General features: G+C 36.1%; 1 protein-coding gene across 2 annotated transcripts in view; it reads right to left on the minus strand.

Moving 5' to 3' along the window:
- Nucleotides 1-26,799, minus strand: part of CLINT1 (clathrin interactor 1) — a 52,499-nt gene that overhangs the window by 6,026 nt on the left and 19,674 nt on the right. The window contains exons 2-9 of one of the 2 annotated variants that reach the window (XM_085317964.1): nt 19,243-19,347; nt 18,495-18,591; nt 16,925-17,033; nt 15,884-16,048; nt 12,395-12,563; nt 6,996-7,233; nt 5,766-5,847; nt 1,258-1,335 (exon numbers count right to left, since the gene is read on the minus strand). In XM_085317964.1, coding sequence (XP_085174090.1) covers nt 1,258-1,335; nt 5,766-5,847; nt 6,996-7,233; nt 12,395-12,563; nt 15,884-16,048; nt 16,925-17,033; nt 18,495-18,591; nt 19,243-19,347 — 1,043 coding nt within the window. Of the gene's footprint in view, nt 1-1,257; nt 1,336-5,765; nt 5,848-6,995; nt 7,234-12,388; nt 12,564-15,883; nt 16,049-16,924; nt 17,034-18,494; nt 18,592-19,242; nt 19,348-26,799 lie in introns of both variants that reach the window. The other variant, XM_085317963.1, reaches the window with a different exon arrangement.

Raw genomic sequence — 26,799 nt, forward strand, 5'->3', positions numbered from 1 at the left:
AACAGTAACCCATGCTTCACTGGAAGCTTTGGAAAYAGTTTGTCTATTCACCTCGTTACACCTCTGACAAAGCCGACWATTTTATCCCTTTAAACTATTACAATTCTTTTTTTCTTTTAAGAGATAGGTGGGATCTGAGGATATCTTCAGGGACTATCATTTTTCTAGCACAGGTGGACTGCTACTTCCCATTGCTCATGATCTTGTCTTTTTGTTCAACTTTTAGAGATGGGCGGCAAGTAGGAGTAAGCAATTATTTTATGATTTGGTTCCATGCTTCCAGCAGTACAAGAGTTCAAATTAAACTTTTAGCTAAAGTCAAAAATTCCACTGCTATTTTTCATCACTATTTAATTTACTGTCTGGCCAATATCATTAAAATTTTTAAGGCCGATCTGAACCCTCTGTACACATCTGGAAACTATGAACAGCAGCATAAAGCCTTTCTGAACATTTTTCAGTTCACAGCATTGTCACAACCAAGCAAAATGGACTACCAAGCACTTCATGCAAGTCTTGTTATCCCACAAAGCAAATAGTCTTTTTCTCTCTCTCTCTCTCACTCTTTTTTTTTTTTTTTTTTTTAAGAAAGCCTACTTGTATCTGAAAGCCTTACAAACTGTCAGATGGAGCATTAGAAAAAGAGACTACTTTTTCCTTGCAAACAGTTTAGTTGAACAACCTTACATAAAGCACTACAAAGACTACGATTGATATAAAAATCCTATCAGTACATCACCAATTTTCCTATCACTTTGGAAACACAAATACTGTCATCATGAAGCATTCATCATACTGTAGAATGCCAATGAAAACAGTTGCTTGTCCACTATTACAAAAATAGTGTGCGTTAGGCTCTTTTTAAAACTTTGTGTAATGAGTACTCTTCAGCCAGCACTTAGATCCACACTATATTTCAAGTTTTAGTAACTTTTTCACCCTAGAAGTCAYATCTTTTTTCAGTACTTTTCAAAGTAAGATTTGGAGCTATGTTTTATTATATGCCTTTATATGAACAAGGTTATATTTTAAACTTCTACCAATATATTTTTATGACAAAGTTTGGAAAAAGCTTCAGGTCTGACAAGACACATTGTGCTGTACCCCACAACAGGTCTTACTGAATTTAGCACCTGTGGCCCAGTTATGTGAAAAACAGTTTGCCCCAGAAAGGGAAATGACTTTCAGTAATGCCATGTGGCAACCCCTCTCTCTTTCTTCCCCTGAACAGCATTTCAATCTGTAAATTAATCCTACCTTGTGATGATGGGAAACTTGCTGAAGCAGCAGCTGAGCTAAAATCAGCAAATCCTCCAAATGGGTCAGTTGATCCACCTAGAAACAGAAGGAAGTGAAGTGCTGTTACAGGAGTGTGCAAAGATCCACTGCTGTAAGTGCATGAGGGATTCATGAAGAAAACCTGTCCTGTATTTGGCAAATGGATTTATTGATTCTGCTCCATAAGTCTGCACTGTTTTTCCTATTCACCATATTTTATATACACATGCCTGAACACCACCAAACTGGATTATTCCCAACAGTATTGCAACAGTTGGGATCTTTTTTCCCCTAGGAAAAAAATGAAAGATACAAGTTGTGCTAACTACCTCTAAAAATACGTTTTGAAAGATTGAAAAGGTTAACATAGATTCAACTAGATAGCAATGGCACTAGTGTGGCAGTTTATGAAATTAAAACTTTGGAAGTGTAATAGGTAAAAGCCAAACACTTTTATTGGGAAAACCATTAATTTATTATGCTGCTATATCATGAAAAATTAAATGTCGTCTTATACTTAGTTATGTTACTTAAAGCATGAATGATTTTGGAATGATCTTGAATTGGGATTTCAAGGACAGCTTTGCATTTACATTTTGTTTTTTTCTTTTTTTTTTTTTTCTCCTCCCTTCCCTAAATAAGTTTGCTTCCTTTCCACAGCAGGAACATTAAGTTTTCCAGTCAGACATTTTTATACTAGCAAATAAATTATTAACTTCTGAATACAGCATAGTAATATTTTTTCATTAAAAAAAAAAAGCCAAGCTGCAAAACCTCCTCTAAGAATTATATACTGGAAAACAACAATGTTTTTTAAACCTAAAACAGAGTTGACAGCAATCAGTCAATTATTCTCACTACTGCTTTTAAACAGATACTCCACTGACCTGAGAAAGCCAGCTTAGCTGACCTTAGTTGTTGTCCTCAAAGATTTAACCTCCAAACAGCCCYACCCTTAGAAGAAGCTGCAGCAGTTCAATTATTTTGCTTTTAGTGTTATGCGTACATTATATAGGTTACATCACAGCTGCTTAGCCTGCAGTGCTTAGAAACTAGCCAGGTGGGACTGGAACATCTGTGCTGCACTCAAACACCACCAGGGACAGCTTCCAACATCTGGTGCCATTTCTGAATTGTCTTATCGCTGCAAGACATTCTGCCCCATCTGCTGCTCTCAACTGGGTTAATTAAACTAGAACCATCTCCTTTTTAATAAATGGCTAGCAGTAATAAAAGGAACCATTCACTTTCTAATACATGTGTACTTGTATTTCTTTTTAATGTTATTTTACTGTAGACAGTGCCAGCAAGGCGACTATTCTTCCAAGGGGAAATGGCATTTTCTTGCAGTGTGTGTAGCATATGATATAAAACGAGAGAAGGGAATGCAAGGACAGTCTTAGAATTTCAGAGACACATCACTACCGTAGTTTTTAACCACCTTTTCAAAAGGGAAGGTATTTCACACAAAAAATTCGTCATAACAATTTCTGAAGTGATCTACTAAGTACCTTATGTAAATTGACATAGAAGTTTTACATTGAGTACAATCTAAAAATGAAAAGGGTAGGATAAGCCAGTGAAATATTAAGCAAAAAGCTGTGTTGATTATGTTTACTCTGTCCAGYGCAATTAACATTTTCATAGCTTTTTTTCATGTGCATCCCTATTACAGGGCTCAAAATAGGTTAATGGTTTGGGGGTTTTATRTGCACAATGAGCAAAGAGGCCGCGGTCTCAAATTCTATCAGGCCACATCCTCAAAATCAACGTTCTCATAGCATGCCTATTATTCCTGGGCTGTTAGTCAAAGTGTCTAGGGATTAATTTAATCTTGAAACCAGAACTAGGTTCAAACGTAAAATAATCCCCTAACATTCTCAGCCTAGGCAACTTTCTTCTCCATCTCTTAYTTGGCTGTTTTTAAATGAAAAAGAGATCCAGAGAAAGTGGCAGAGTATAACCTAAGTGCAATAATTCTGTAAGAAAAGGTATCATCAGATAAGATCTGAGAACCTAATCTCCCAATATCACCAAAAATTTCTTCCAGCAGGTCTAATTACAGATTCTGCATCTTCTTGCAAGAATTATGCTTTTATGGTAGCCAGTCTTTTCCCTCGCATACAAATTGCGTTGCTTTAGTAATGCGTAAACCCCCAAACCTCATCACCTTTCATTCATATCTCTGCACCTGAAAACATATATAGATGAACAAATTCTGAGTTCCTGGAATTCATAGTACTTCCCTGCCAGTTTCTTCACAGGATAGATCAAAGGCTGCATTTGACCCCTTCCCTGTGTCTTGCATGACTCTGGGAATGTTCCCACACCCTGTGCTGCAAGGAACAGTGGTCATAATGTGTGACCTGCATGTGAAGGACAGTGCTAATCTTCTCAACATGAGCTATCCTCAAAGATTCCCATGTGAGATCTGTCACTATAAATGAACCCTTTCCATCTGCCTTCCCAGGTCAGCAAAGAGGTTATTTAGCAGGACCAGCTGGTAATGCGTCTCTCCTCAACACTATTTCTAAATGTTGCTGTGAAAAAGAGGAGAGGGTGAAGGCAAAGAAAATAATAAAAGSTTTTCTACAGCAAAGAATCAAACTGATCAAAGATTCAAATACACTGAAATATGAAAGCTGCCTTAGCTTTATTTGTATGAAATACAAACACAAACAGGAAGGCTCAATTTGAAGTGAAAATTTCTGTTCTGAGTGCGATTTCTTTAAAAAGAAGAGGCTCCCATTTCTGTTTTTCCCTAATCAAGAAGGGATCAAAGGAACTGGATGTGAGCAGTTTCAGAATTGATTTGGGATAGCAATTCTGATCCTGGATCTTAAAATTCTATGGAACTCCAGTAACTCTAATGTACACGAACACCTTTGCACATGAACCTAAAGAAAAAAAAAAAAGAAAAACACAAACTTCTTCAAATTTGGGGGTGTTTTCTCTAAGCATAAAAACAGGATACATGAGGTATATTACTTCCTGATGTTTCAGAAATAAATTTTATTTTTCTAAGCCACAGACATAAACTTAATCTAATTTCTCCCAAATAAAGTATGACAAAGCTTGAAGGCTCTGCCAGAAACCAGAAATCTAATGGGAAAGAAAAGATTAAGACTAGTATTTAGTACTGAGATACAAATTATAATTAAAATGACAATTCTCCTGTGTACCACCCACCATTCTCCCCCCTGTAGCAACAGGGTTTTGATATATTTTGTTTTATTAAATATTGACAGAGTATTTTGGTATCCCAGTAATGAAAGGAATCCCATTGCCTAAGATGCTCATAATGTTGCCTTTTTTCAGGCATTATAATGAAACTATCTAGTGTGATATATTATAGGGGTTCCCACTACAGTACACAAAGAAGTGACATAACTTAGGATAGAAGTAGTCTTTACATATGTATGAATTCAGCCACCTTTGTACACGTTGGCATGAAACCATTCGACTGTCATTTTTGGTACAAAATCTCACACAATTTTGGATTTTCCTTAACAAATGCTGGATTTGAGCATTTATCATCCAATAAACACACACACGCAGTTCTACCAACAGTATGAATAAAGTCCTATACCTTGTAATAGAAGCTGCTACTTGTAATGGAGAGAAGTTACATAATAGGTCTCTTATCTAAAAGAGGCACATACTCATATTTAATCCTCTATTCAAAGTAATCTCCTAATAAAGATTCTGCCCACAGTTACCTATCTTCCAGCTGTGCCATTAGATCACAGAGGCATGAAAGAATACCTTTAATGTTGCATACTAGCCATAAAACTGTTGATATTAATGACATGCAAGCACAGCAACAAGTCTGTAAATTTGGGACTTTTAAAAGCAAACAAGCTCCCCCAAATCCATTGTCAATCCTGTAAGCAAAACACCAAAACCTAAACTCCTAAAACTTCTGCAGTTTSAGAGTTGAAGGGCAAGCTGACATGAATATTAATAGCCTTAAAAATTCAGCTTTATATTTAAAGAGTTAAAATACTTGTAAAAGTATTTTACAATGAACAGTTTTACTTTCAGGCAGCAATTTTATTTTGGCATTAAGGTTAGGATCAATCAATGGCCAAGGTAACACAAGATAAAGAAACAAGTCTATACTTAAGATGAAGGCTTATATGAAAATCATCCATTTCCACAGCTGCCTAGCCCTTTAATTGCACTATAAGGAATGCTTAAATCTAGGTGGATTTCATTTGCTTTTAGATTTTAATTAAAAATAACTGCATTACAAACAGTTTCTGACATACTGATCAGGCAGTTAATCTTTGTGCTGCTAGCTTTAATCCCATGCAACAGCACAAAGAATGTTTACTACAAAAGGTTCTAGACAGCTCTAGAGTAATGATTTTTCAATTTATTTATTCCTCTATTTATGTAGTAGTTTTCCTCAGATAAAGTAAGTTTATCCTCAGAATTAGTTCATCAAAATATGCATTAAGAATGTAAAACCAAAATCGGCTTACCTGTTGAGACTGGCTGGCTGGTTCCATCAAACAGCAGATCAACCAGGTCATTAGATGACTTGCTGCCAGAGGGTACAGAAGCCTGAAGAAGAAATGGCACAATCTTTCCTCACCCCTAGCCAACTCTTTTAAAGAAAGAAATCTATTTGGTGCATCCTTTATTGGCGCTTGCCATTTAAACTGCACATCCACTTCTGCCCAAAGTTTGTACAAGAAAAATCAAAAATCCAGAACTAAACTTATACATCATTTCTTCAAGGATAAGAGTTCTCCCATTCAGAAAACAGGACCATAGAAAAATATTTAGCACTTGTACAGCTCTTCTCACAGTGATTAGGATTAAGAAGAGTGCAAAGAGACAGAGGAAAGAGTAATAATTTATCTATTCTACTATCATGAAGATTAAATCTCTCCTGAAAAAAAGCAGATAAAATTCAAGTAGGACAGAATATTCCACTTGATGATAGTTTTAAAACCCCTGGAATATCTAAATATACGCGAGTGGAAAACTACTTGATTAATACAAGCAAGCATAGCAAAACATGCCGTGAAAATAATCCAGGCATATCTGTAATTAAGATATGCTGAACGGAAGTTTGAATTCAAACAAGTTCAGAAAGCTACACAGATAACTCAAAAATGACTTTGTTAAAATGCCAGATGTATTACTTGCAGTGACTTACAGCAGTCTAAAAGGTATGTAGTTGTAAGTTGTTGTGAAATACGAAGTTTGAAATCCAAGTATTTGCCTATTACAAAATCAACAAACATCGCTTATCTTAAATGACTTTCTGGGAAGTTTTTCGGAGAGATGGCAGATTTGGCTTTGAAACCAGTCACTGGAGCCTGCCTAAATTCCAGATCAACACAACCAGTGGCTCAGTCTTCTTTCTGATAACTGAAGAGCTTGATAATTTGGCAGTAAGTCTGCAGGTTCAGGCAATCTTTCACAGTTAAGGCCAAGATTTTCACTTTGCTAAAGAGTAAATGTGGTAATGCCTTTATTAAAAAAACCAAAATGCAAAAAAGGTGTGCTACATCTTAAAACACAGAAGAGGCATCTATATAATTTAACTATTTCACAGCTTTTGAAAAACCCCACCTTACTATTTTTGATAAAATACAATTTTGCTATGAAGCCTTCAGGGTAAGTATTTCTAACATTGTCTCCGAGTTTAGAAGAAAATAGATTCCAAAGTCATGTTTTATTCTGCTCTCCTGCTGCCTTACCTTTCCTGTAGGCTGTGCAGTATGAGCAGCATTCTGTTCTGGGCTTGCTTTATCCCCTGTATAATGTGCCGCTGCTCCCAAGTCAATGGTTTTCGAAGGATTTGCTGTGCGTTTTTGTCTGATAGTAATTTCTGTAGCCTGTGTAATATGGATATGCTTGGCTGTTACGCTCTCTTCTTCATCCTTAAATTCTGCTTTGGGAGATTTACCTCTTCTCGATTTTTCCTCATCACTGTCACTAGAAAAACAAAAGCAATAAAAAAAAATCATCATTTTCATTACTTCTCAGTTAATTCAGTGGACAATTCTGATTAGGTCACAAGAGTTTTGATTACTGTAGTTCCATATAGTGATGGTTCATAATCAGAAGAAATAATACTTCTTACATTCAATAATGTTTTACCCTTCCATCATGCATCATAAAGACAATATAGCACTACACCTATTATACACATAAAGGGAAAGAAATAAGGTGTGCTGTTCAGTGTTACACAGCAAGTCCGTGCCAGAAGGTAATAGGAAATCAGTGTTTAAATCTAGTTATTTTAGTTACCATCTGACAGGAGCTCCCCCACACATTTATATAACACTTCAGAGATAAAAAGTAAAGTTGGCAAGTTTGCTGAATACTTGCACCAAGACAGAAAGCAGTGAGACAAAAGGTACTATCCTTCAAATTTCAAGAAAGCCACTCCTATTCCAACTCATTTCTCTTTTCAGGTAAGCAGGCTTTTATTTTCTTTAGAATGTTTGTGGAAAAAGTGTTTACAGAATCAGGCAATGCTGCTATTCAGTTTCCAGAGAACACACATTTATTCTTAGAATGTAAAAGAACAAAAGCATCACCATTTTACATGAAAACTTTTTGGATACCACTGGGTAATATTTGTTTAGTCTGTTAAATTTTCTGCTCTTACATTTTTAAGCCTGTTTATCACAAAAAAGGCACAATGCTCCTCCAACTCCCCAACAGTCATATTGCCTTTTATCATCAGGATGAGATTTGTACGTAACAGTGAAAATTGCTGTAGAGAAAGCTAAAATATATTGAAAGTTATTTTGAAATAGCAATTCCCTTTTGGGCACACAGTTGAAAATGGAAGGTTTTTTTATTTTAATAATGCATCAGAATACTAAAACTGCAAAATTTAAGAAAGGCTGTCCCTTTGTCAGCGGGAATACGACAGTAACTACAATATACTCTGGAGGGTAGCCTTTGTTCTCCATTAACAATAGTGGGCTTTTTGGAATACATTGCATGTGTCTCGTTTCCTCTATGCATATTACCTACTCATCACTGGGGATGGCTCAATTCATTAACATTAGTGAATATAAATGCCCAATGTTCCCATTTGTTAAAAAAGAAAAAGAAAGGAAAAAGTACAGCTGCAGGCCAACCGAGTGACTACTAGCATTAGCTTGAGCCAGCCATAGACAAGTGGACTCAAACATCACCACGTAACCTTATACATCCAAGGCACTTCAACCCTGACTTGCTAACAGGCTAATCCAGTTCTCAGTTCCTGTGCGTAGGCTTTCACTGCTTATGCGCTCAAATAAATACGATGGGACCCCAACCACATTTTGGTTGAGACATCAGGGTTTTAATAAAAGCTCCCATCATATTAGCAAAGTACATCATCCCACACTCCTCTGAGGCTTTTAGAATGGAASGTACTTCACATTCTTAAAAGGCAAAGACCAGGGCAGTCGCATTGAAAACTCAGCCCCTAAAACCTGCTGCAATATAGCTGTCATCACTGCAGAGGCTGCCTGCTCCGCACACGCATTCTGTGGCTTGAGGAAGTGACTGACAAGCATCAAACTCTGATCAATACATTTATTGCAACAGAACTGGTAGCGATTAATCTCACTAATGTAAGAATGAGAGTAAGTGACTCAAGTGATCTACAGCAAAATGTCTAAAAGCTTTTGAGAAAGGAAATTAAACATGTATGCCAGAATATAGGACAAACATTACAATACTCAATTTTCTCTGACAAGCTGTACCGCTTCAAAACTGTCTCAGGAGATCTGTCRTGTGTTTCCTCCCCACTTCTTTAATGGTCACATTAACAGCAATGAAACATTATAGATTAATGTTCCCTTTAAGTGTTTATTACGCCCCGAATAGTAAAATTGCAGTGCTTCATCTAGGAATTGCAGAATGAACAAAAAAATAAAGTTATAGGTAGTACTGTACCAAGCGTACGCTACAAACTGTTGTTTTGAACAACATTCCTTAAAGCAGTAGTTTACAGATAATTTATGGGGGCAGGGTTAGCTCAGTTGCTTAGAACATGATGCTGCTAATGCCAAGGTTGTGGGTTCAATCCCCGTATGGGCTACGCTGAGGGTTGGACTAGATCTCCAGAGGTCCCTTCCCATTTTACCGTTCTATGATTCTATGATTTGACCATCTAAAATGTAACCTGCTGCAAAGCTAATGCTCCACATGGAAGTCACCTTTAAAAAAAACACAGCTGTTGCATCCTTTTATAGGAGTACCACAAAATGTTTTGCTTCTTTTCTATCCTGTTATCTGTATTAACTGTTATGAACGCTGGAAAAACAAAGATTGATGGAGAGTTTAAGAGTTGTTACTTTTTTTCGTAACGTTTCATAAGAACATCTGTGTATCCACAAAAAAATTAAAAACTACAATTTCAAGACACAAGGCTAGAATTAGGTCAGTAATTGGTTTATTTGTCTAAGAATCATGAACTAACAAGCACTAAGAAAGAAAACCAGAGCTCTTCCTTCCCCACTGAGTATCATTTCCTGGTCTTCTCTAATTCCAAGGGGATACAYTACTGGAAGAGGACTTCAGTCCTTCACAGCAATGCAAACATTTTTCTTCTATGAGAAACTGTAGATTAGGTTTCTACAGTTAGTTGTGTGAACTGCAGTTTCACTTAAATCTGCTGTAAACTGATACCGGCTACATCACCAGTTGAGTTACTTCAGGCTTTTTTTCCCTATTTAACTCCCAGCTTTGCAAGCAGAGTTAGAAATGCAGAAGTTAGGCAGAATTCTAGAGTGTGTGTGTGTGTGTGTGTGTGTGTGTGTGTGTGTGTATATATATATACACACATACATATATATATGAGACTGTGTCATCTGAATTCTGTTAACCATTCAAAATACATGCAAATCGGGTTTATTCTGTCTTAGTGCTTCAAGACTTTTATTGGCTTTGCAGGACAAAAGAAATAATGATTTATAAAGCCATTATGTTAGAAACAACAGAACACACAAGTAGATTTGCTAGATGAGTGAGCGTCACCATTTAGTCACTTTTCCTAGGAAGACAATCACAGTAATACAAAACATCATGGCATACTAGCAGGCTACAAAAACTAGGAAATGTTTTGGAGACACTGTTTTTCGAAAAAACAAATTTGCTGCAAGTCTGGAAAAAACAGAAGTACAAGGATTTCATAAAGTATTTACAACAAAATGTTGTTGTGAGCTCAAGTCAGATATTACTAACTTTTTTCTCTATTTAATACAATTTCAATATTTAGCTTCRTACAAAATATAGTATTCAGCTAATACATTATAATATGAATTTTGAGGTTTGTTATTTATAGCAGCTTTATTTATAAACAGACATTCTATAACCTAGAGTTCAGTCATCTTAGATCCTTATGGTAACACCTCAAACTGAGGCCTTCTGTAGGAAGACACACAAATTCCAACTTCCCCAGTAAAATACCTTCTATATTGTCTAATCGGCATGCCAAGAGAAGCCAGAAGGACCCCTCAGCCTTGTACCTTAAGCAGTATTAAATAGACATACTACAGCAATCTGGATTCCTTCTTATAGCAGGACAACCTGCAACTCCCAACAACCTTCTTGCTTATTCATGTCCTTCAAAATCTCCTTTTATTTCAAATCCTTAGTTTATTATTTCAGATCTTTTACAATTTCCAAAGACAAACATCGCACCTGACATTTTGGACATCTTCCAAAAATAGAACAAAGAAAAAAGAACAAAAGTTACAAAACCCAAACTGAGACCCCCCAAAAAAAAAGCAGTTTTAGTCAGTCAAAAAGATCAATATAACTTGAAGTAGAGATGTACGGTAGGAAAATCAAAATAATCTGCTGTTAGTAAAGATTAGACTGCAAAAAGGATAGTCTAAAACACTGGAAAATGCAAGACTACTAGCACAAGCAAAAATCCAGAAGCCATAAGGCAAAGGAAGTAAGATAAATACTTGTTTACGGCACATCCTTTACATGAAATATGGCTAGTGAGCTTTACAGACTTCACATTACAAGTTGCCTTTGAAAGATAAGTACAGAAGAGTATAAAGCAATGTATCATTGTTAAACGTGAAATTGTTTACTCTTCTTCTGATCCTTTTTCTTTGTAGTCTATTGATAATAAGTTCTAAGAGGAAACCCTGATGTGTGCAAAAGTACCAGTTTTATGATTTATTAATGTTCTAGCAAGAAGGCCATATTGCCTTTTTCTCAGAAATGCTACTATTAGGATTATTTTTGATATATATGTGTGTGTGTGTGTGCACGTAAACATACATACATACGTGTGCGCATAGGTATATGTATCCCCACATGTTTTTATATTTAACATATTACTGGAAGAAAAATACTAATCAAATCTCAATGCAAATTTGAATTTTAAGCTGCTTCTCAAAAGGGAATTATTTCAATATACTTAGGCTCTTTCTCCACAGCAACTTCAGATTCTCTTAAGTCTGGACTGGATCTCCAGTTAATAAAATTCAATGCACCTGTTGAAGTAAAGTGCATTTAAAGTTCTTTCTGCAGGCAAGGCAGTACAAATTTTCTTCCATACTGAAAATAATTAATATCCAGATGTGAAATATGACAGGTTTGTTCAGAGGTTCAGCAGAAATTTAAACTATTTTCTTAGTATTGAAGTAAGTCACCTGCAGTCTGTTCTTTCTGAGATGGGCTCAGTGAAGAAGCAGTACAGAGAATAAAAGGTGCCAAGGTAGACTGAAGCAGTTTTATATCTCCTTCTTCATTAGCACTTCAGCATTCAGAGTAACTGTAGCAATGAAATGACAGCCTCAAGTATACTGGCACAAGACAGACCACTGAAATGCTGAGACAAGCAAGGGCTTAGGAAATTTCAGCCAAATTCCCTGCTTCGCCAGCAGTCATCTAAGCAAGGAGTTGTCATGGAAGGCAGCCAAGAGCAGTTAACTCTCAACAGAGCTGTTATTCTCTAAGGCCAGTAAGAGCTGCATAAAAGTCCAGAAACCAGGTATTGACCCTCAAGACATTTCCATACAGAGAAAAAGAATGGCAGAGGACTAACTAGCAATCAGAAATGTCAAAGGGCTTTATAAAAACAATTTTACCGAATAAATTCACATCAAAATAGCTCTAGTACCTGTACCTTTCTGGAGAGTCTTCTCTATCTTTCCTTCGGAACTTGCTGATAGTATCATCAATTGTGCTTCCAATTTTGTCACTTAGCTCACCTAATTTATCACTGAATGGAAACGCAGTTTTTTTATCCCATTCTTCATCCCATTTTGACTTGGGCTCAGGATCATATCTTTCACCTGTGTAAGGCATTAAGACAAGAAATAATGAAGGTAGCAGCAAAAAAAAGTGCCTGTAGTCTTTCTGGAAATCCTCTCAAGCCCCTCTCCCACATATACATAAACCTCACAAATTTTCAAAGCAATCCGAAAACTCCCACAGTGCTGAATCAACACTATTACAGCATGGCACAGCATGTAATGTCAATCATTAAGTGGCAGGAATGCAGATTCAAAGACTTTTCCTTATGATAATCACACAATCTTAATGCAGCGCACAGTATAGTGCAAGATCAGGATACTGTTGGACTCTGCTGGAGAAGCACAAGAGACAATCAATACATGCTGTATAAACAACTTACCAGAAATGCAACATGCCACTAACAGTCACTTAATGAATGATATTCCATTCTTGGCCAAGTTATATGCTAAAAGGTAAATCAAAGGCTTGTATACATTTTGACACTCATGAACACATAGCTATACCAAAATACTGGGACAAAAGCGTAAAAAGCATCTCAGTGTATGGTAATGACTTTCTGTACCTTTCTACACACAGTGATTTTGAAATCATTTTATAAAGATGAACCAAAGAAGAAGCACTAAAGCAACTTACCTTTCCCACAGCCATCAAGTACTCCAAACATGTTTCTGAACACCAGTGTCAAGACCTCTCTACTGACATCTTAGCTTATAAACAGCTGACAGGTTTATTTGAAACTAGAACATTTGCTGTTGCAAACTGATAAAGAATTTAAGTCTGGGTTTATTTAAACACTACCCCAGCCTGAGTATAATCTAGAAGAAAAAACAGCACTTAAATTCTACTAAAACTGTTGGTTTCAGTTCTATCTTAACTGTTAGAACTACAGTACACTTTACTGACTGGTATTGTAATCTTAAACCATACTTCAGTTAAAAATAAAGTAATCCAGTATGATTCAGCTTCTAGATAACAGTTTTAGGCATGAACATTTTGTATTTTGGGACATCATACACATGAAACCATTTTTTTTTCTTGTACTACTGATGAACAGGAAACAAATGAGTTCAATTCTACTATTTAAGCAGAGTAAAACTGAACAGCAGAGAGCAAGAATAGTAAAAAAATCATTACTTCAAGTTATATAAAAGTTATATTGCAGCTCAGATAACGTTCAAAATTCTTTCAATTAAGTCTTCCTTAATAAAAAGGGAAATAATGTGTTTCAGCACTGCAAAGTACAGATTTTGAACTATCTGTCTGATATCATCATATATCAGAGGACAGATTTTTCTAATCAGGGATAAAAAAAGAGACTTGCATTTAAGATCCATAAAGGACAGAGAAACATATTCAAAGTCTACCACCTATCAGACATCAGCTAGACACTCAGTGAGATATCATAGAGAAAGAAGAAATTGGTAAAAAATATACTAGTGTTAATTTTTACAGGAGTGTGAAGCGGTCTTATTTTGGTTTATGTCAGGCTCTCTCAAGCACTTTTATTAACAAATTTCTTTATGCACTAGGAATATTTTAAATAAAAGACAATAAAATTGAGAGCTCAGTATTTTGAGGATACAAAGTCTAGAGAACTGTGAGAATACAAACGTTCTCTATTTAAATGACTACAATTTAATTTAGAAGTCTGACCTAGTAAAGAAAACTTGTTCGAGGCTGGTGAAAAGTTTAAGGACTTAAAGGAATAATGAAAACTTTTATCTTGTATTTCATTCTTACGGTAAAGGAACGAGTCCTTTATGTTCAAAACTTGTATGATAGCTAAAGAGCATAAGGAGAAAGACACCTACCCAGCACAGAGGATGGATCAGAACTCTGTACAAAAATCAAAAGGAGATCTCAGAGAAAGTCAGAGGGAGACCTACATAAAGTACTGACACAGTGATGCTTAAGTATTTCCTAAAACAGAAGTACCAAACTTTCAAGCAGATAGCATAAGCCTGAAAGAATATAACAAAATAAGACAGACTTATCCTGCCATGGGGATGGAGATTTCTATCTATACAGCATATGAGGAAAAATAGAAGAACATGGAAAGGTAACTGCCAAAAACAGTAGAGACCAAATCTTTACATTTCTAAGGCTCACACAGAAGAGGAAGACATAAAACATACATAATATATACACATTCACATACCCATCACTTCTCCCTCTTTGGTGCTATTTCTTATACAGATCTCATACCAAACTCTTCTCTCAAGAAAGTTGCACTGATTCTAGCAAACCAGAGCCTTGTGCCATTGTGAATATGAGAATTCATCCCTTGATAAAAGGGATCAAACAGGTTCAGGCCAAACAAAACACAGATAGAGATCAAGACTGACAGCTGGATCATGGATAACACACTGAGATACAAAAGACATAAAAGCAAGTTCAAGCTCAGATCCCTGCTCCACATTACGGTAGGCATTGGGGAGTAAGCAGGAAGCTGCACACTTGGACTTGGTAAGGAAACACATGGTACTGTTTGTATGCCTTTATCTAACCAAGGGTGTCAGACAAAGCTGTGCCCTCTCTCTACACAAATAAATTCGTTGTGTTATATCTTCTAAAACCCAGATCTGACAAAACCACATGCTGCACTGCAGAGGTAACTCAAAAACTTGGAGAAACTACTTCCATAAGGAAGTGCACATCGGATCAAGTGTACTACAGATAAATATGCTTCAGTTAAATTACTAAGACACCTAAAAATAGAAAGGTCTTCAGAAAGGTGTTCTTAAAGTGTTTCCCCCCACCGCCCCATAAAAGGCCTTAGCGATGAAGATCCTATTGAAAGTGCCAGGACCACGTTGAATACAAGATCAGCATCTTGTACAATGATGAGGGAATAGATTTTTGACTTGCCAAGGGACCCATCACACATCTTTTGCACTATTTTAAACATTCATAATTGGCTTGTTAAAAAGAGTTTAGAAATTTCTGATGTTGTTAACTTAATTGCGACCTCCTCACTAGCAGCTGCAGTTAGACAAACTTTAAAAAAAAAGACTTCTGCAACARCAGCATTCATTTTGGAATGACATGCTATCTACAGGTAAAGATGAAATAGCAAAGTTTTAGCTAAGCCAATGGATCAGTGTCCTTTCTTTTAAATAAGTTTCTAGAAAGAAAAAAAAAATTTGAAGTAATTCATTTAAATTTGTATGTAGGTTTAAAAAAGGACAAAATTAATTTACCAATAGTATCAATTCTGGAGGCTAAAGACTTCTATAGGAAAAGCATCTAAAGGAGCATTTTGGAAATTCCTGAACAGTTTATCTGTTTCTTCYTACATACTTAAACCAAGCTGAATGTGAAGATTATTAACCCATGACCAACACAACCAAGTACTCACTGTATCTGAGCCCTCCAACACTGTCCGAAGAAACCCCAATGTATTTGTCTTTGTTCTTCTTTGCCTTCTTCCTCTCTTCCCGAAGACGATCATCATCTTGAGCAAATTCAACCATTTCTTTTACCTTCTGGCGTATGTTTATACCCTGGTCTTTGCCATTTTCATCTGTATAGATAATGCAGGATAGAAGGGATGGAAAAGGGGAGAAAATGGATGAAGAAAGTAAATCAGAGGCAGTAATATTGAACATTACAAACCAACAGAAAAATAATGAGCAGTAAAGAAAAAAAGTCATATGGATACTGAGGTCCACTGCATTTGTTTAAAAGGAACCAAATACTTTGTTTCCACACAAGTTTTCATCCTTAGATAAATGAGACAGTTTTCACTGAACGCTGTATTTAGAAACATCTAAAAGTTGCTGAAGCACTGAAGATTAAGACAACTGAGATTGAAATTATATTCATCACCTCAGTATTTTAATCCTTCAAATTATAACCCTTTCGCTTAGTCTTTTTGGTTTTTGCAACTTTAATTGCTAGAATTCCCTGTCATTGCAAAACTGAAGTTACGCTTTCAGTTAGGATGCACTACAAGCTAAACGTGCTGCTTTCCCAGCCTTTTTCACATTCAAAACACACACTGGCCTTGCTGCCTTTGCACTGTAAATATTATTTGGTGGGAGGAAAGAAACCCAGCTTCAAACAGATGTGTGTGTGTTTTGGAGCTCTAACCTTTTCTTCCCATATGATTAAAGCTATTCCTTTACGGACACCACAGGGGACCAGTCTCTAGTGCATATTTTAATATAAACCCGAACACTCATGTTGTGTTGGTTCTGTTGTTATTAGCCAGTCTTTTCTGCAAGTTCTTGTCTTCACTAATTAATACTCTAGGGTCCCACGTCTTGGATTCTGCACTCTTCACACAACTGGCAACAGTCACATTCTAATTAGACTGGGGAAGCTTCTAAGCTGGTTCAGGTGACTGACAACTCCAACTACTGTTTTAATTTGCTTATAAGATTTTTCTATTGCTCACCTACAAAGTGGTAATTTTCCAGGGATCGCAAATCATAAATGTGTTCTCTGGCACTTGTAACAACACGCTCTGATCCATTCCTTATGAGGTAAGCTAGGAGCAGCAAAGACTATAAAAATACAAAGCACCTTATGATTGCATGAACAAAAGCTTTTTTTTTTTTAGTGCAATAGAAAACCAGATCTCCCCCACCACCAAATTAGAAAATAATAAAATTTTCTCCTAAGTGTTTATTATATGGCTTCACCTAGAAAAACCCCAATACTTCCCCCCTCTTTTTCCTTTTTAGGATATCAAAATTGTATTTGTTCTAGTAATAACAAATTATTACTCATCACAAGCAGCTACCTTTATCTCTTAAAACATGGCTGCAGCAATTTACAGAAAGTTGCAAAGTCACAGTGAAGTGAAACATTTTCTTTTGCCTTTTTGTAAGGCATAATTCTTAAGTGTTTTACTGAAAAGTAAGTCCTACAGAAATACATAAAGCCTTCTGCAGGATACAATGGATATACCAAACTGCAATTCAGGACAATTTTAAACAAGTTACAAAAAATGAAGTTTACGTAATTCAGTTGTAATTTTTTTCCTTTATAATTTTTATTTAAAGAAGAAAAATGCTCTATGCAAAGTAGTGCCTTTATCAGCTAAGTATCATTATATTGCAACCTATTCAAAGCTGATAAGCAATTCCAARCAGTCTTTATAACATTAAGTATTATGTGTGATAGCATTAAATATTAATTTACATTGTACATCAGGGAAAACAATTACTATGAATACAAAACATCAAGCACCTGTGAAAAGCACAAACCTTGCCTTAGAATTAATTCTGTCTTGTTACAATCCCAGCATCAAGAAAAACAAAACACAACATAGTCCATGTAATAGACCAGTTCTAAAAAAATGAGGTTATATTTGCATTATTCAGTGAACACTGAACACCATTTGAAGTGCAACATGATAATCTTAAGCAAAAAGTTTCTGTACTACACTAATTAGCTAAAGCCAAGAAAAATGCAAATAGGACATAAAATAAAAGCCTCATACAACACAAATTTCCCTGATAGTCAAGAAGCAAATCCACTTTTTTCTTTAAGAGAATTATGAGTTGTCAGGAAAAAAGAAAAAAAAATCCAGATTAGTTTCTATCTTATTTCAGTTATCTTTAAATCCTTTCAAAAACATTTTCCTGATAAATTATTATGTTATCATGTCTCTCTCTTGGAGCGCTGCAAGAACTCCTTTGGGTAGGTTCAAAATGCGAATGTTATTTCAATACTTGAATATCAGCAAAATAATTGYCCTATTATGTTCATTAAATAGCATCTTAGAAAGATTTCTAAACCCAGAAGTTCTGCTTTTCCATACGCAGCTTTCAAAAAACAATTTTGACTTCAGTAAGAGAATTAAGCAGGTGGTTAGGAAAAAGAATTATAAACTTTAGTGGAGTAAATGGTATAGGAGTATCTGAAGAAGATACTACATCACAACGTTGTACTAACAAAGCAAAAACTATGCCCTTAGGCCAATAAAGTCTTGAATACATCCAGTTTGTATAAATACATACCTTATAAACTCTCCTCCAGTTCTTTTTATTATCTTTCAACATTCGAGTCCAAAGCATGTTCATAAGTTCTGGAAACTGTTCGTACATAAACGTAGCCCTAAAGAATTAAACAAAAGGAATAAAGAATTTATATTCACAATGGTTTGCCATAACAGCTTGTTAAGAGTCAGGGTTGACAGTAGATGGCAGGCTTGATCTAAGTCCATTCAAGTTTGATAAAATTACAAGTGAAAAGCTATCAGTATTTCTTACTCATACAGAAGTAATCTGCATACCAGCAGTACAAAAAGAAAAAAAAAACTGTAAGTCTGAGGCAGTGAAAGAACCTCCACTAGTTTATGAAGAAAACACTATTTAACATGAGTAGTCTACTAACCAGAGCAACCAGTCAAATGTGCAACTTCCAAACTCATTTTAAAGAAAGTCCAAAGAAGAATTTGACCTGTTTGGCTCCATTCAGGAAAACACTGAAAAAGCAGTTTGCAAATAAATCCTCCCCCAAAAAATCAGATACACTAAAAGCCTTATTAGACAACCTACAATAAAAATCAAGAATTAAAGATACTTTGACTACATTTTCTGCTGAAGAATTTTTAATAAATAAGGTTATGTATTAAAAAAWTTTGATCTGGAGTAACTTTCCAGCATTGTCAGTCAGCATATGGCAAAGTTATCTAGCAGCAAGTTTTGCATTCCTGTATGAAACGTTCCTTTCTTTTCTTCACCACTGAGTCAAATTATCACTTACTTGGCAATCTCTCCCATGAGTTGCCCTGAAGGTCCCCATGGATCATCATTGGTTGCTTCTCGAACCTTAGACTCTATTTCTGAATAATTCATAACCACATTGGTGCTGCAAAGGAAAAAGAATTAACACACACACAGATTAGCATCAAAACTGAGAAACACATGAAAACTTAATACTGACGCTAGTGGATACCTTAATGAGATACCTCTACAGGGTGGGAAAGAAAACATATTTAGTGCAGAAGTTACCCTGAGAACACTATATAATGTATTTAAGTTATCTTTAAGAAGGTTTTACTATTCCATTAGCCTTCAATAATACAGATAAGAAACTAGGAATTAGAGTGGAATTCAGTCCAATAAAAACTGCTTTTTGTCAAATTAAAACCAAAGCAAAATACCAAAACTAGAGTCAAGTGGTAGTTTCCCTAAGAATATATGGGTTGCTTACAGGCTCGTATCATAGAATCAGTAAGGTTGGAAGGGACCTCTGGAGATCATCTAGTCCAACCTCCCCACTCAGCAGGGTCTCCTAGAGCATGTTACACAGGGTTGCAGCCAGGCAGGCTTGAAGGAGACTCCACAACCTCTCTGGGCAACCTGGTCCAGTGCTCTGTCACTCTCACGGTGAAGAAAATTCCCCCTCACGTTCGGGCGGAACTTCCCATGGTTCAATTCCTGCCCATTGCCTCTTGTCCTGTCACACAGGACAACTGAAAAGAGTTTATCCCCATACCCCTGACACCCTCCCTTCAGGTACTTTTTACACATTGATAAGATCCCCCCTCAGTCTTCTCTTCCCCAGGCTAAACAGGCCCAGCTCTCGCAGCCGTTCCTCCTAGGGCAGGTGCTCCAGCCCTCTGATCATCTTTGTAGCCCTACGCTGGACTCTCTCCAGTAGCTCCATGTCTGTCTTGTACTGGGGAGCCCAGAAYGGGATGCAGTACTCAAGATGAGGCCTCCCCAGGGCTGGATAGAGGGGGCAGGATCACCTCCCTCGACCTGCTGGCAAACACTCTTCCTGATGCACCCCAGGAGACCATTGGCCTTCCTGGCCAGAAGGGCACATTGCTGAACAGTTATTTGCAAGAAACTTTATAACTCAGTCAGAAGCAGATACTACTTTTTTTTTTTTTTTTGAATCACAAGTGCTGCAACAAAATCTGAAGAGTATCACTACCAAACAGGTGTTAGCAAAATGATGCTTATAGAAGACTAAAGTAAGGCTGATGAGGGATTCACTAAAAAGTATATTTCCCAGCTTGAACTTATTTAATTAAGGGAAAACAGAAAAAGAAGAAAAGCTACAGAACTCTGCATGCTGATTAAAGCAATGCAAATAAGAGGAGTTCAAGCATCTTCTAGAGTTCATAGAAAAATGTAACTTTGAAAGAGGAAGCATGATTTTCCAGTATCAGATATATCAGAACAGTCAAAACGTGATTTCTTAATGAACCTCTCCCAAATTAGTAACATTCAATCACAAGCCTAGCTATTCTATTTGCCCTTTGAAAAACATCCAAATACATTTGATAACAAAATGTCATGACCTAAAAGTTCAGGTGAGAGAGGGACCAGTGTGTTTGTCTACATCTCCATTCAAACACAGAATGTTAGAAAATCCGATCTTTACTAAAGGAGTAATCTATCACCAGGAAAATGGAATTCTAACTCACATGTATTGCACAATGAAATAGCCCACTATTGTAAGGGAGCATCAATAAATGGAAGCCTGGTAGTCTCTACTTTCTCTACATCTGCTGTAGTGTACATGAAGCATTTACAAATTACTTGTTTATACCTACGCTATCAAAAGATAATTAATTCTTAAGGTATATCATACTATTAGTTTCAGAAGCTAGAACATCATCATCACTGCAAAATGACTGTTGTCAACTTGTTCAACTATTCTATAAAGCCAAATTGATTAAAATGTAGAGGAGATCCTGTGATATCATGTTGAGAAGGGTTTCAGTGTTTAAAACCCTCCTCTGAACCTGAAAGTACTAGAAGCATTTCAGAATGCTTTATAGTTATCCCTCTGCTCATACAGGAGTTGGCACAAAGCAGCATTCAAACAACAAGCATTCAACTTTATAAGGCATAAGTACAGCAAACACCTTGGAACAGGATGTATTAAACAGTAAAAACAAGAATGAGATCCCCTTAAGTCCAAAAGGGGACACAGATGATGATTATTAAAACAGAATAAAATTCCTGGACATGTTTTTGGATGCTCAGCATGAGAATTCCAGCTGTTGATCTGAAGCATTATGTTTACTCAATTTTGTATATAAAAGGGTATAAGCTACAAGACTAAAAAAATTGATCAGCAAGCTAACAGAATTTATTACAAAAAAAGCATGAAGGAACACAGCAGTAGGTATGAACAACAGCTATTAAGGTTTTAATAAATTAATTTATGCTAAATGAACTTCAAACTTCTGTTACCAACATTTTCTTTCTTATGCATAAAGATGTAAACTTTACTTCCCATATGCATGGAACTTGGGAAAAAAAAGGTGCCAGGCCTCAGCAGCATTGCAGTTTTCAGCACACTAGTTCCCTTATCCAAAGGCAAGAAAAGCCAGCAAGTTCAATGGAAAGGTTCTATTTGTTTTTATAACCACTCCCTGAGTGCTTGTTTGAGAATTTGGGGGATTATATAAAGTGAAGCATTTCCTTCATTTCTTAAGTAAAAACATTTAAGATTGGAAATTACAAAAAAAAAGGTGCAAACTTACTGCAAAAATACCAACATTAGCTATGAAGGAACTCAAAGTGCACGGCTAAAACACCATTGGGGTTGAGAGGTGGAAATTGAAGGGAAACAAGGGAAATTAAGTAATGCCCCACTTGCATCCCCCCCTCCTCCCCTCAAAAGAGATGCATTAAATCCCATTAAGTAGGAAAACATGCTGTATTTTTAAAACTATCTTGCATTAAAGATATTGTTCTCAACTACGAGAAATCTCTTTATAAATGCCAAGATGAGATCTAATGGCACAAAGCGTTCCAAAACAAAGTATCTTTAAGCTGCATTTAATTCAGCAACAAATGTAAACTTCAAGAAAAAGAAAAACTTGTATAGCTTGGCACCACTCCAGGTCACTTAAAAATAACCGTTTCTAAAAAGGTGGAAATATAGTTTTATTCTTCCTTTCCCATGTTTTCTATGGCCCTCATTCCAAGCCCTACCCATGATTCCTGTGACCTTTGCAACAAAAAAAAATAATTTACGTCCAGATGTGAAGGGAAAAAGTGACTAGTTTGATTGCCAAGACTTCCTGTGATTGATATAAATTTAATATCCGAGGACACTTTCAGACACCAGGGGGGGCTCTCTGATTAGTTTATACTGGGCAGCTTCCAGGGAATCGTGCTGGATTTCATGGACACAGTCCGCTTTGCAAACAAATGGAGATACAATAGTTAAGACTGGCAGAAGCTATTCTAGCAGTCAGTGTTTAAAATAAACTATTATCCAACAGACTACATTTGGATTTACCCCAAACTGTGAATTTAAACCCTACATAACAGGTATCTTTCAACAGAAAGATTTGCAGGAACTTTTGGCACGATGAAGACAGTGTACGTAAAAAAGTGTATTTTGAAAGTTACACCCAAAATAAAGGCATATCCAATCAATGTTAATATCAATCCATTTAACTGTCACATTCATTTCTGTTTGTGGTACATTTACTAGTCTATTTAAAATCATAGACTACTGTCAACAAGCACTGATGAACTTTTTATTCCTGATTATACTCTAAAAAGTTCTATCTGTATTGTTTCAATTATATATCATTTTAATTTCAGAAAAGCCAAGAGGGGGCACTGTCACATCTCTGTGAAACAATAAGCAGTGGTGATGGTGAATGAAATGGTGGGTTTTAATCTCTCAGCAAGAGAATGCTCAACATTAAATGCTTACATSTACGATTTACAGCAATATTAAAAAGTTAGCTCAAGTGTGAAGACTAAATTTCTCCACATGTATAAAAAGACATTAGTAAGGAATGGTCAACAGTTACAAATATGCAGTCATCTTGGACTAGATCAGACAATAAGAGATTCTTCCTGTGTTTAAAAGAAATAGTTGTGAATGCTTCTTATAAATTATATTAACATATTTTGCAATAGAATAGATGTAGCATAGATAAAACATTCTCAAAATACTAGTTTGACCCAAATCTCATCTGCATTTTGCAATGGGGCGAACCCACCTCACTTTCAAAGGATTCAACAATTTGTAAGTAACTACAAACTCCTTTAATAGTTACATTTTGAGATTTGTAAATTGAGATACAGCTGTCATCTGGATCCAGTTGTCACATCCTATAGTGTTCTTAAAAAAAANAAAGAAAGAAGCAGGGGCAAATGTGAGTGGTGAGAGGAATACAGTATGCAACTCAAATTTGATTTGAAGCAAAACTGTAATTTAGTGTTAGGGAGACTGAGCAGGCAAGGAAGAGGGAACAAGAAGGCCTACACTAGTCATACAAAACTAAGGGGATCAGAGAAACCARTGTGGTCCATCCAAAAATCTGTACAGTTGCAAGGATCCACATTAGCTTTCAAGGATAAGAGGAGAAAAAACCCTATAGGTCTGAGATAGTCTTCAGAACACTATCCTTTATGCCAGTGAAATACAGCTTGTGGACTGCCTACTTGAAAAGCGAGGCTTGCAGACTGCAGGACCACTTCACAGGATGTCATACAAAAGATGCACCTTAACAGGCTTCCTCCCACCCCCATCAGAGATGCTGAACATAGCCTACAACGTTCACACAAGAAACAGACTACCAAGAGCAATAAATGTTTCTGCAGGCAACTTCTTATATGCATGCTTGATTTCAATGTACTCCATGAGAAACCTCTGATAGCTGCATCTTGGCTCTTCTGCTAAGGCTTCTCACATTACACAGCACCATATGAATCAAGCTATTAATGCTCAGAGAGGTAGTACTAGAGAAGTTAAGGTGTATTACACTCTCAGTAACATATCACCACCTCTTCAAAGTATTTTTCCATAAAACAGTCATAAAACAAATACTTAAGAGTTTCTGTAGGGTAGAAGGAGGAAAAAAAAACCAATTTCAATACACAATGATTCTATTTTCTCAGTATTTCTACCCAAAGTTTAACAAAAACAAAAGGATACACACCACAAAAGTCACACACCTATAATTTTTAAAATAATCACAATATTGAACGTTTTGTTCTAGAGTGAACATTTTTCATTGTCTGAGATCATAAGATGTTCTCTGTAGATTCATGTGCTGTAACTGAAGTAGACTCCTCAGTTATTTGTAAGCAGCTTATCATCACTTATGTATTACATAAATTAACTATATTACTTCTAGTAACAAGTTCTGACTGGTAACATTACAGCCAGTTTCATACAAGGTTGCACCTGAACTATCCCACTTCAGTCACTGCTCGTTCCACAACAGAGAAATCTGGATCTCTGTGCCATCCCTGGAACTAGGCACGCTTTGAACAGAATGTGGAAGCACAAGGCTCTGAACATAGTCAGCAATGGAAAAAGACCCAGGACTGGGGACAAACTCAGGTCTGAAAAGTTACCAACAGGGAATCAAATCTATTTTCTCAGCTCATCTCCATTCTAAAGTTTTCCCCAAACACTAAAATTAATTGCCAAACTAACAACAAAAACATAACTATGATTCATACATAGTTCTAGCAAACCAGCTAAAGAGAAAGGTGCAGAACAATTTTTGCATTCATTAGCTTGATTAAATGTTCTGGTTAGGACCTTGGATGTAACATATGACACTGATAAGAGTAAATAGCTCAGTGCCCACAATATTCACAAAACGACTTCATGCAGATAGGTATCTCTGTCTCATGGTCCCCAGCATCTCGTATTATTCAGCTTTTTCCATAGTCAGTAGCATTTTATTCTTCTGCCACTTTGCCTATATATTCAAGTKTGTGAAATCACTGCTCAAAGCTCACTGCTGGATTTGGGGAATACTGTTCTTTTGAAGGTAGCACTGCTAAAATAAGCACGTTCATCAGGTCAGGGAACAGGTATCTACAGCGCAACATTTCAGACCCCTGAATGACAAACTGAGTAATTCATACTCATTGCTCAAAGAGCAACAGAGTCTTCAACCTGCTGAGAAGTTTAAACAGCATTTGTATAAAAACCCTGGAGTACAGAAAACAAGGGTTTTAGTTTTACTGTACATTTCAATCAGTATATATGTTACTTGGCAGTCTTTGCTTCTATGTAAACAAAGGTAGATGCATCTGTGCTAAAATATGGTAAATTACTACTACTAATTGATTTTCATTAAGGTAAGAAACCTCAACAACAGAAATGCTGTGAGAAAAAGTATATTAAATATAATGAAAGAGTAATAAATAAATATATCCATTTACTCAGAATGTAACTTTAATATTAAGGAATCAGAAAGCCTAACAACTCTTAGCCAATGTTTCTGCAAAAACTTAAAAGCCTTGAATATGCCCCAGGGCAAGAGTCAGACCACTCCATTAAAAGCATCATTAGGATTAGAGTTGTTATTGATGTGGGTGGTGTCACTGAGGACACAAGCAMAATTCTGTACATTAGATCCACAGAAGATTTGTGAAATGCCACGTCCAATCTTGTGAAAACCAAAATAAACAGAAGTCACAGAAAGGGTACATTACAACGGTTTCTTTATAGTAATGATAAAGGTATTGGATTGGACAGAGTAAGCCTAATTAGGAACACTTCTCAAACCTCTGGGAAGCTGCCCACTGTGCTGAGGGACTGAGCAGCAGGAACAAGAAACCTGGTTACACAGTTAGTTTCTTCTTTTTTTTCAAATGTATATTTCAAACCAATTATGATACCATGTATACATGGGACTCCTAAAGGCATAATATTATGCCTTTAACTATTACTCCAAGGACATCACTGGATTAGGCACCTTCTGTTTTCCTTTTTTTTTTTCTTTCTTTTTTTTTTTTTTTTTTTTTATTCTACAGCTGGGAACACTAAAACACTAGAAACTGAGATGAGAAACTTTCTACATTTTACCATCATTAACAGTTTGCAATGAGAGATCATTCTGCAAATACCTGTTTAAAGACTAAAAGCATGAAAAAAAAAGAGCATTACTCATGCATACCTTTCATATATACAGCTTAAATGTTAATGCTGTTTAAAAAAATTAATGTTGGTATTTGGGTTTTGTTTTTTTTGCTGTTTCTGTTTTTTAGTAAAAACTTGTGATCTCTTGGAAGGGGAGTGCTCTGAATGAGCATGGGTCAGCAGAAGGGCTGTTACTGTACAGTACTAGTATACTACGAAAATCTTGAAGAAATAAGATTATGTTGTATTTGCTTTGGTATCTGAAATAACTAAAAGCTAAAATATTTTTATCCTTTAAGTGATTACTATGTGTGCCTATTAAAAAGCTAATACTGCTAAACAGTCTCACATACTAATATTTTAATCTCATGCTATCTGTAATTTTCTTAGCAGCTTCTTTATTTTTAGAAAGTCTTCTCTGCATCTCCTATGACTTCAGTACTGAGC

The sequence above is a fragment of the Rhea americana genome, unplaced genomic scaffold (assembly GCF_003343005.1).
Source record: "Rhea americana isolate MKP2758 unplaced genomic scaffold, rheAme1 scaffold_51, whole genome shotgun sequence".
In the NCBI taxonomy this organism is placed as follows: domain Eukaryota; kingdom Metazoa; phylum Chordata; class Aves; order Rheiformes; family Rheidae; genus Rhea; species Rhea americana.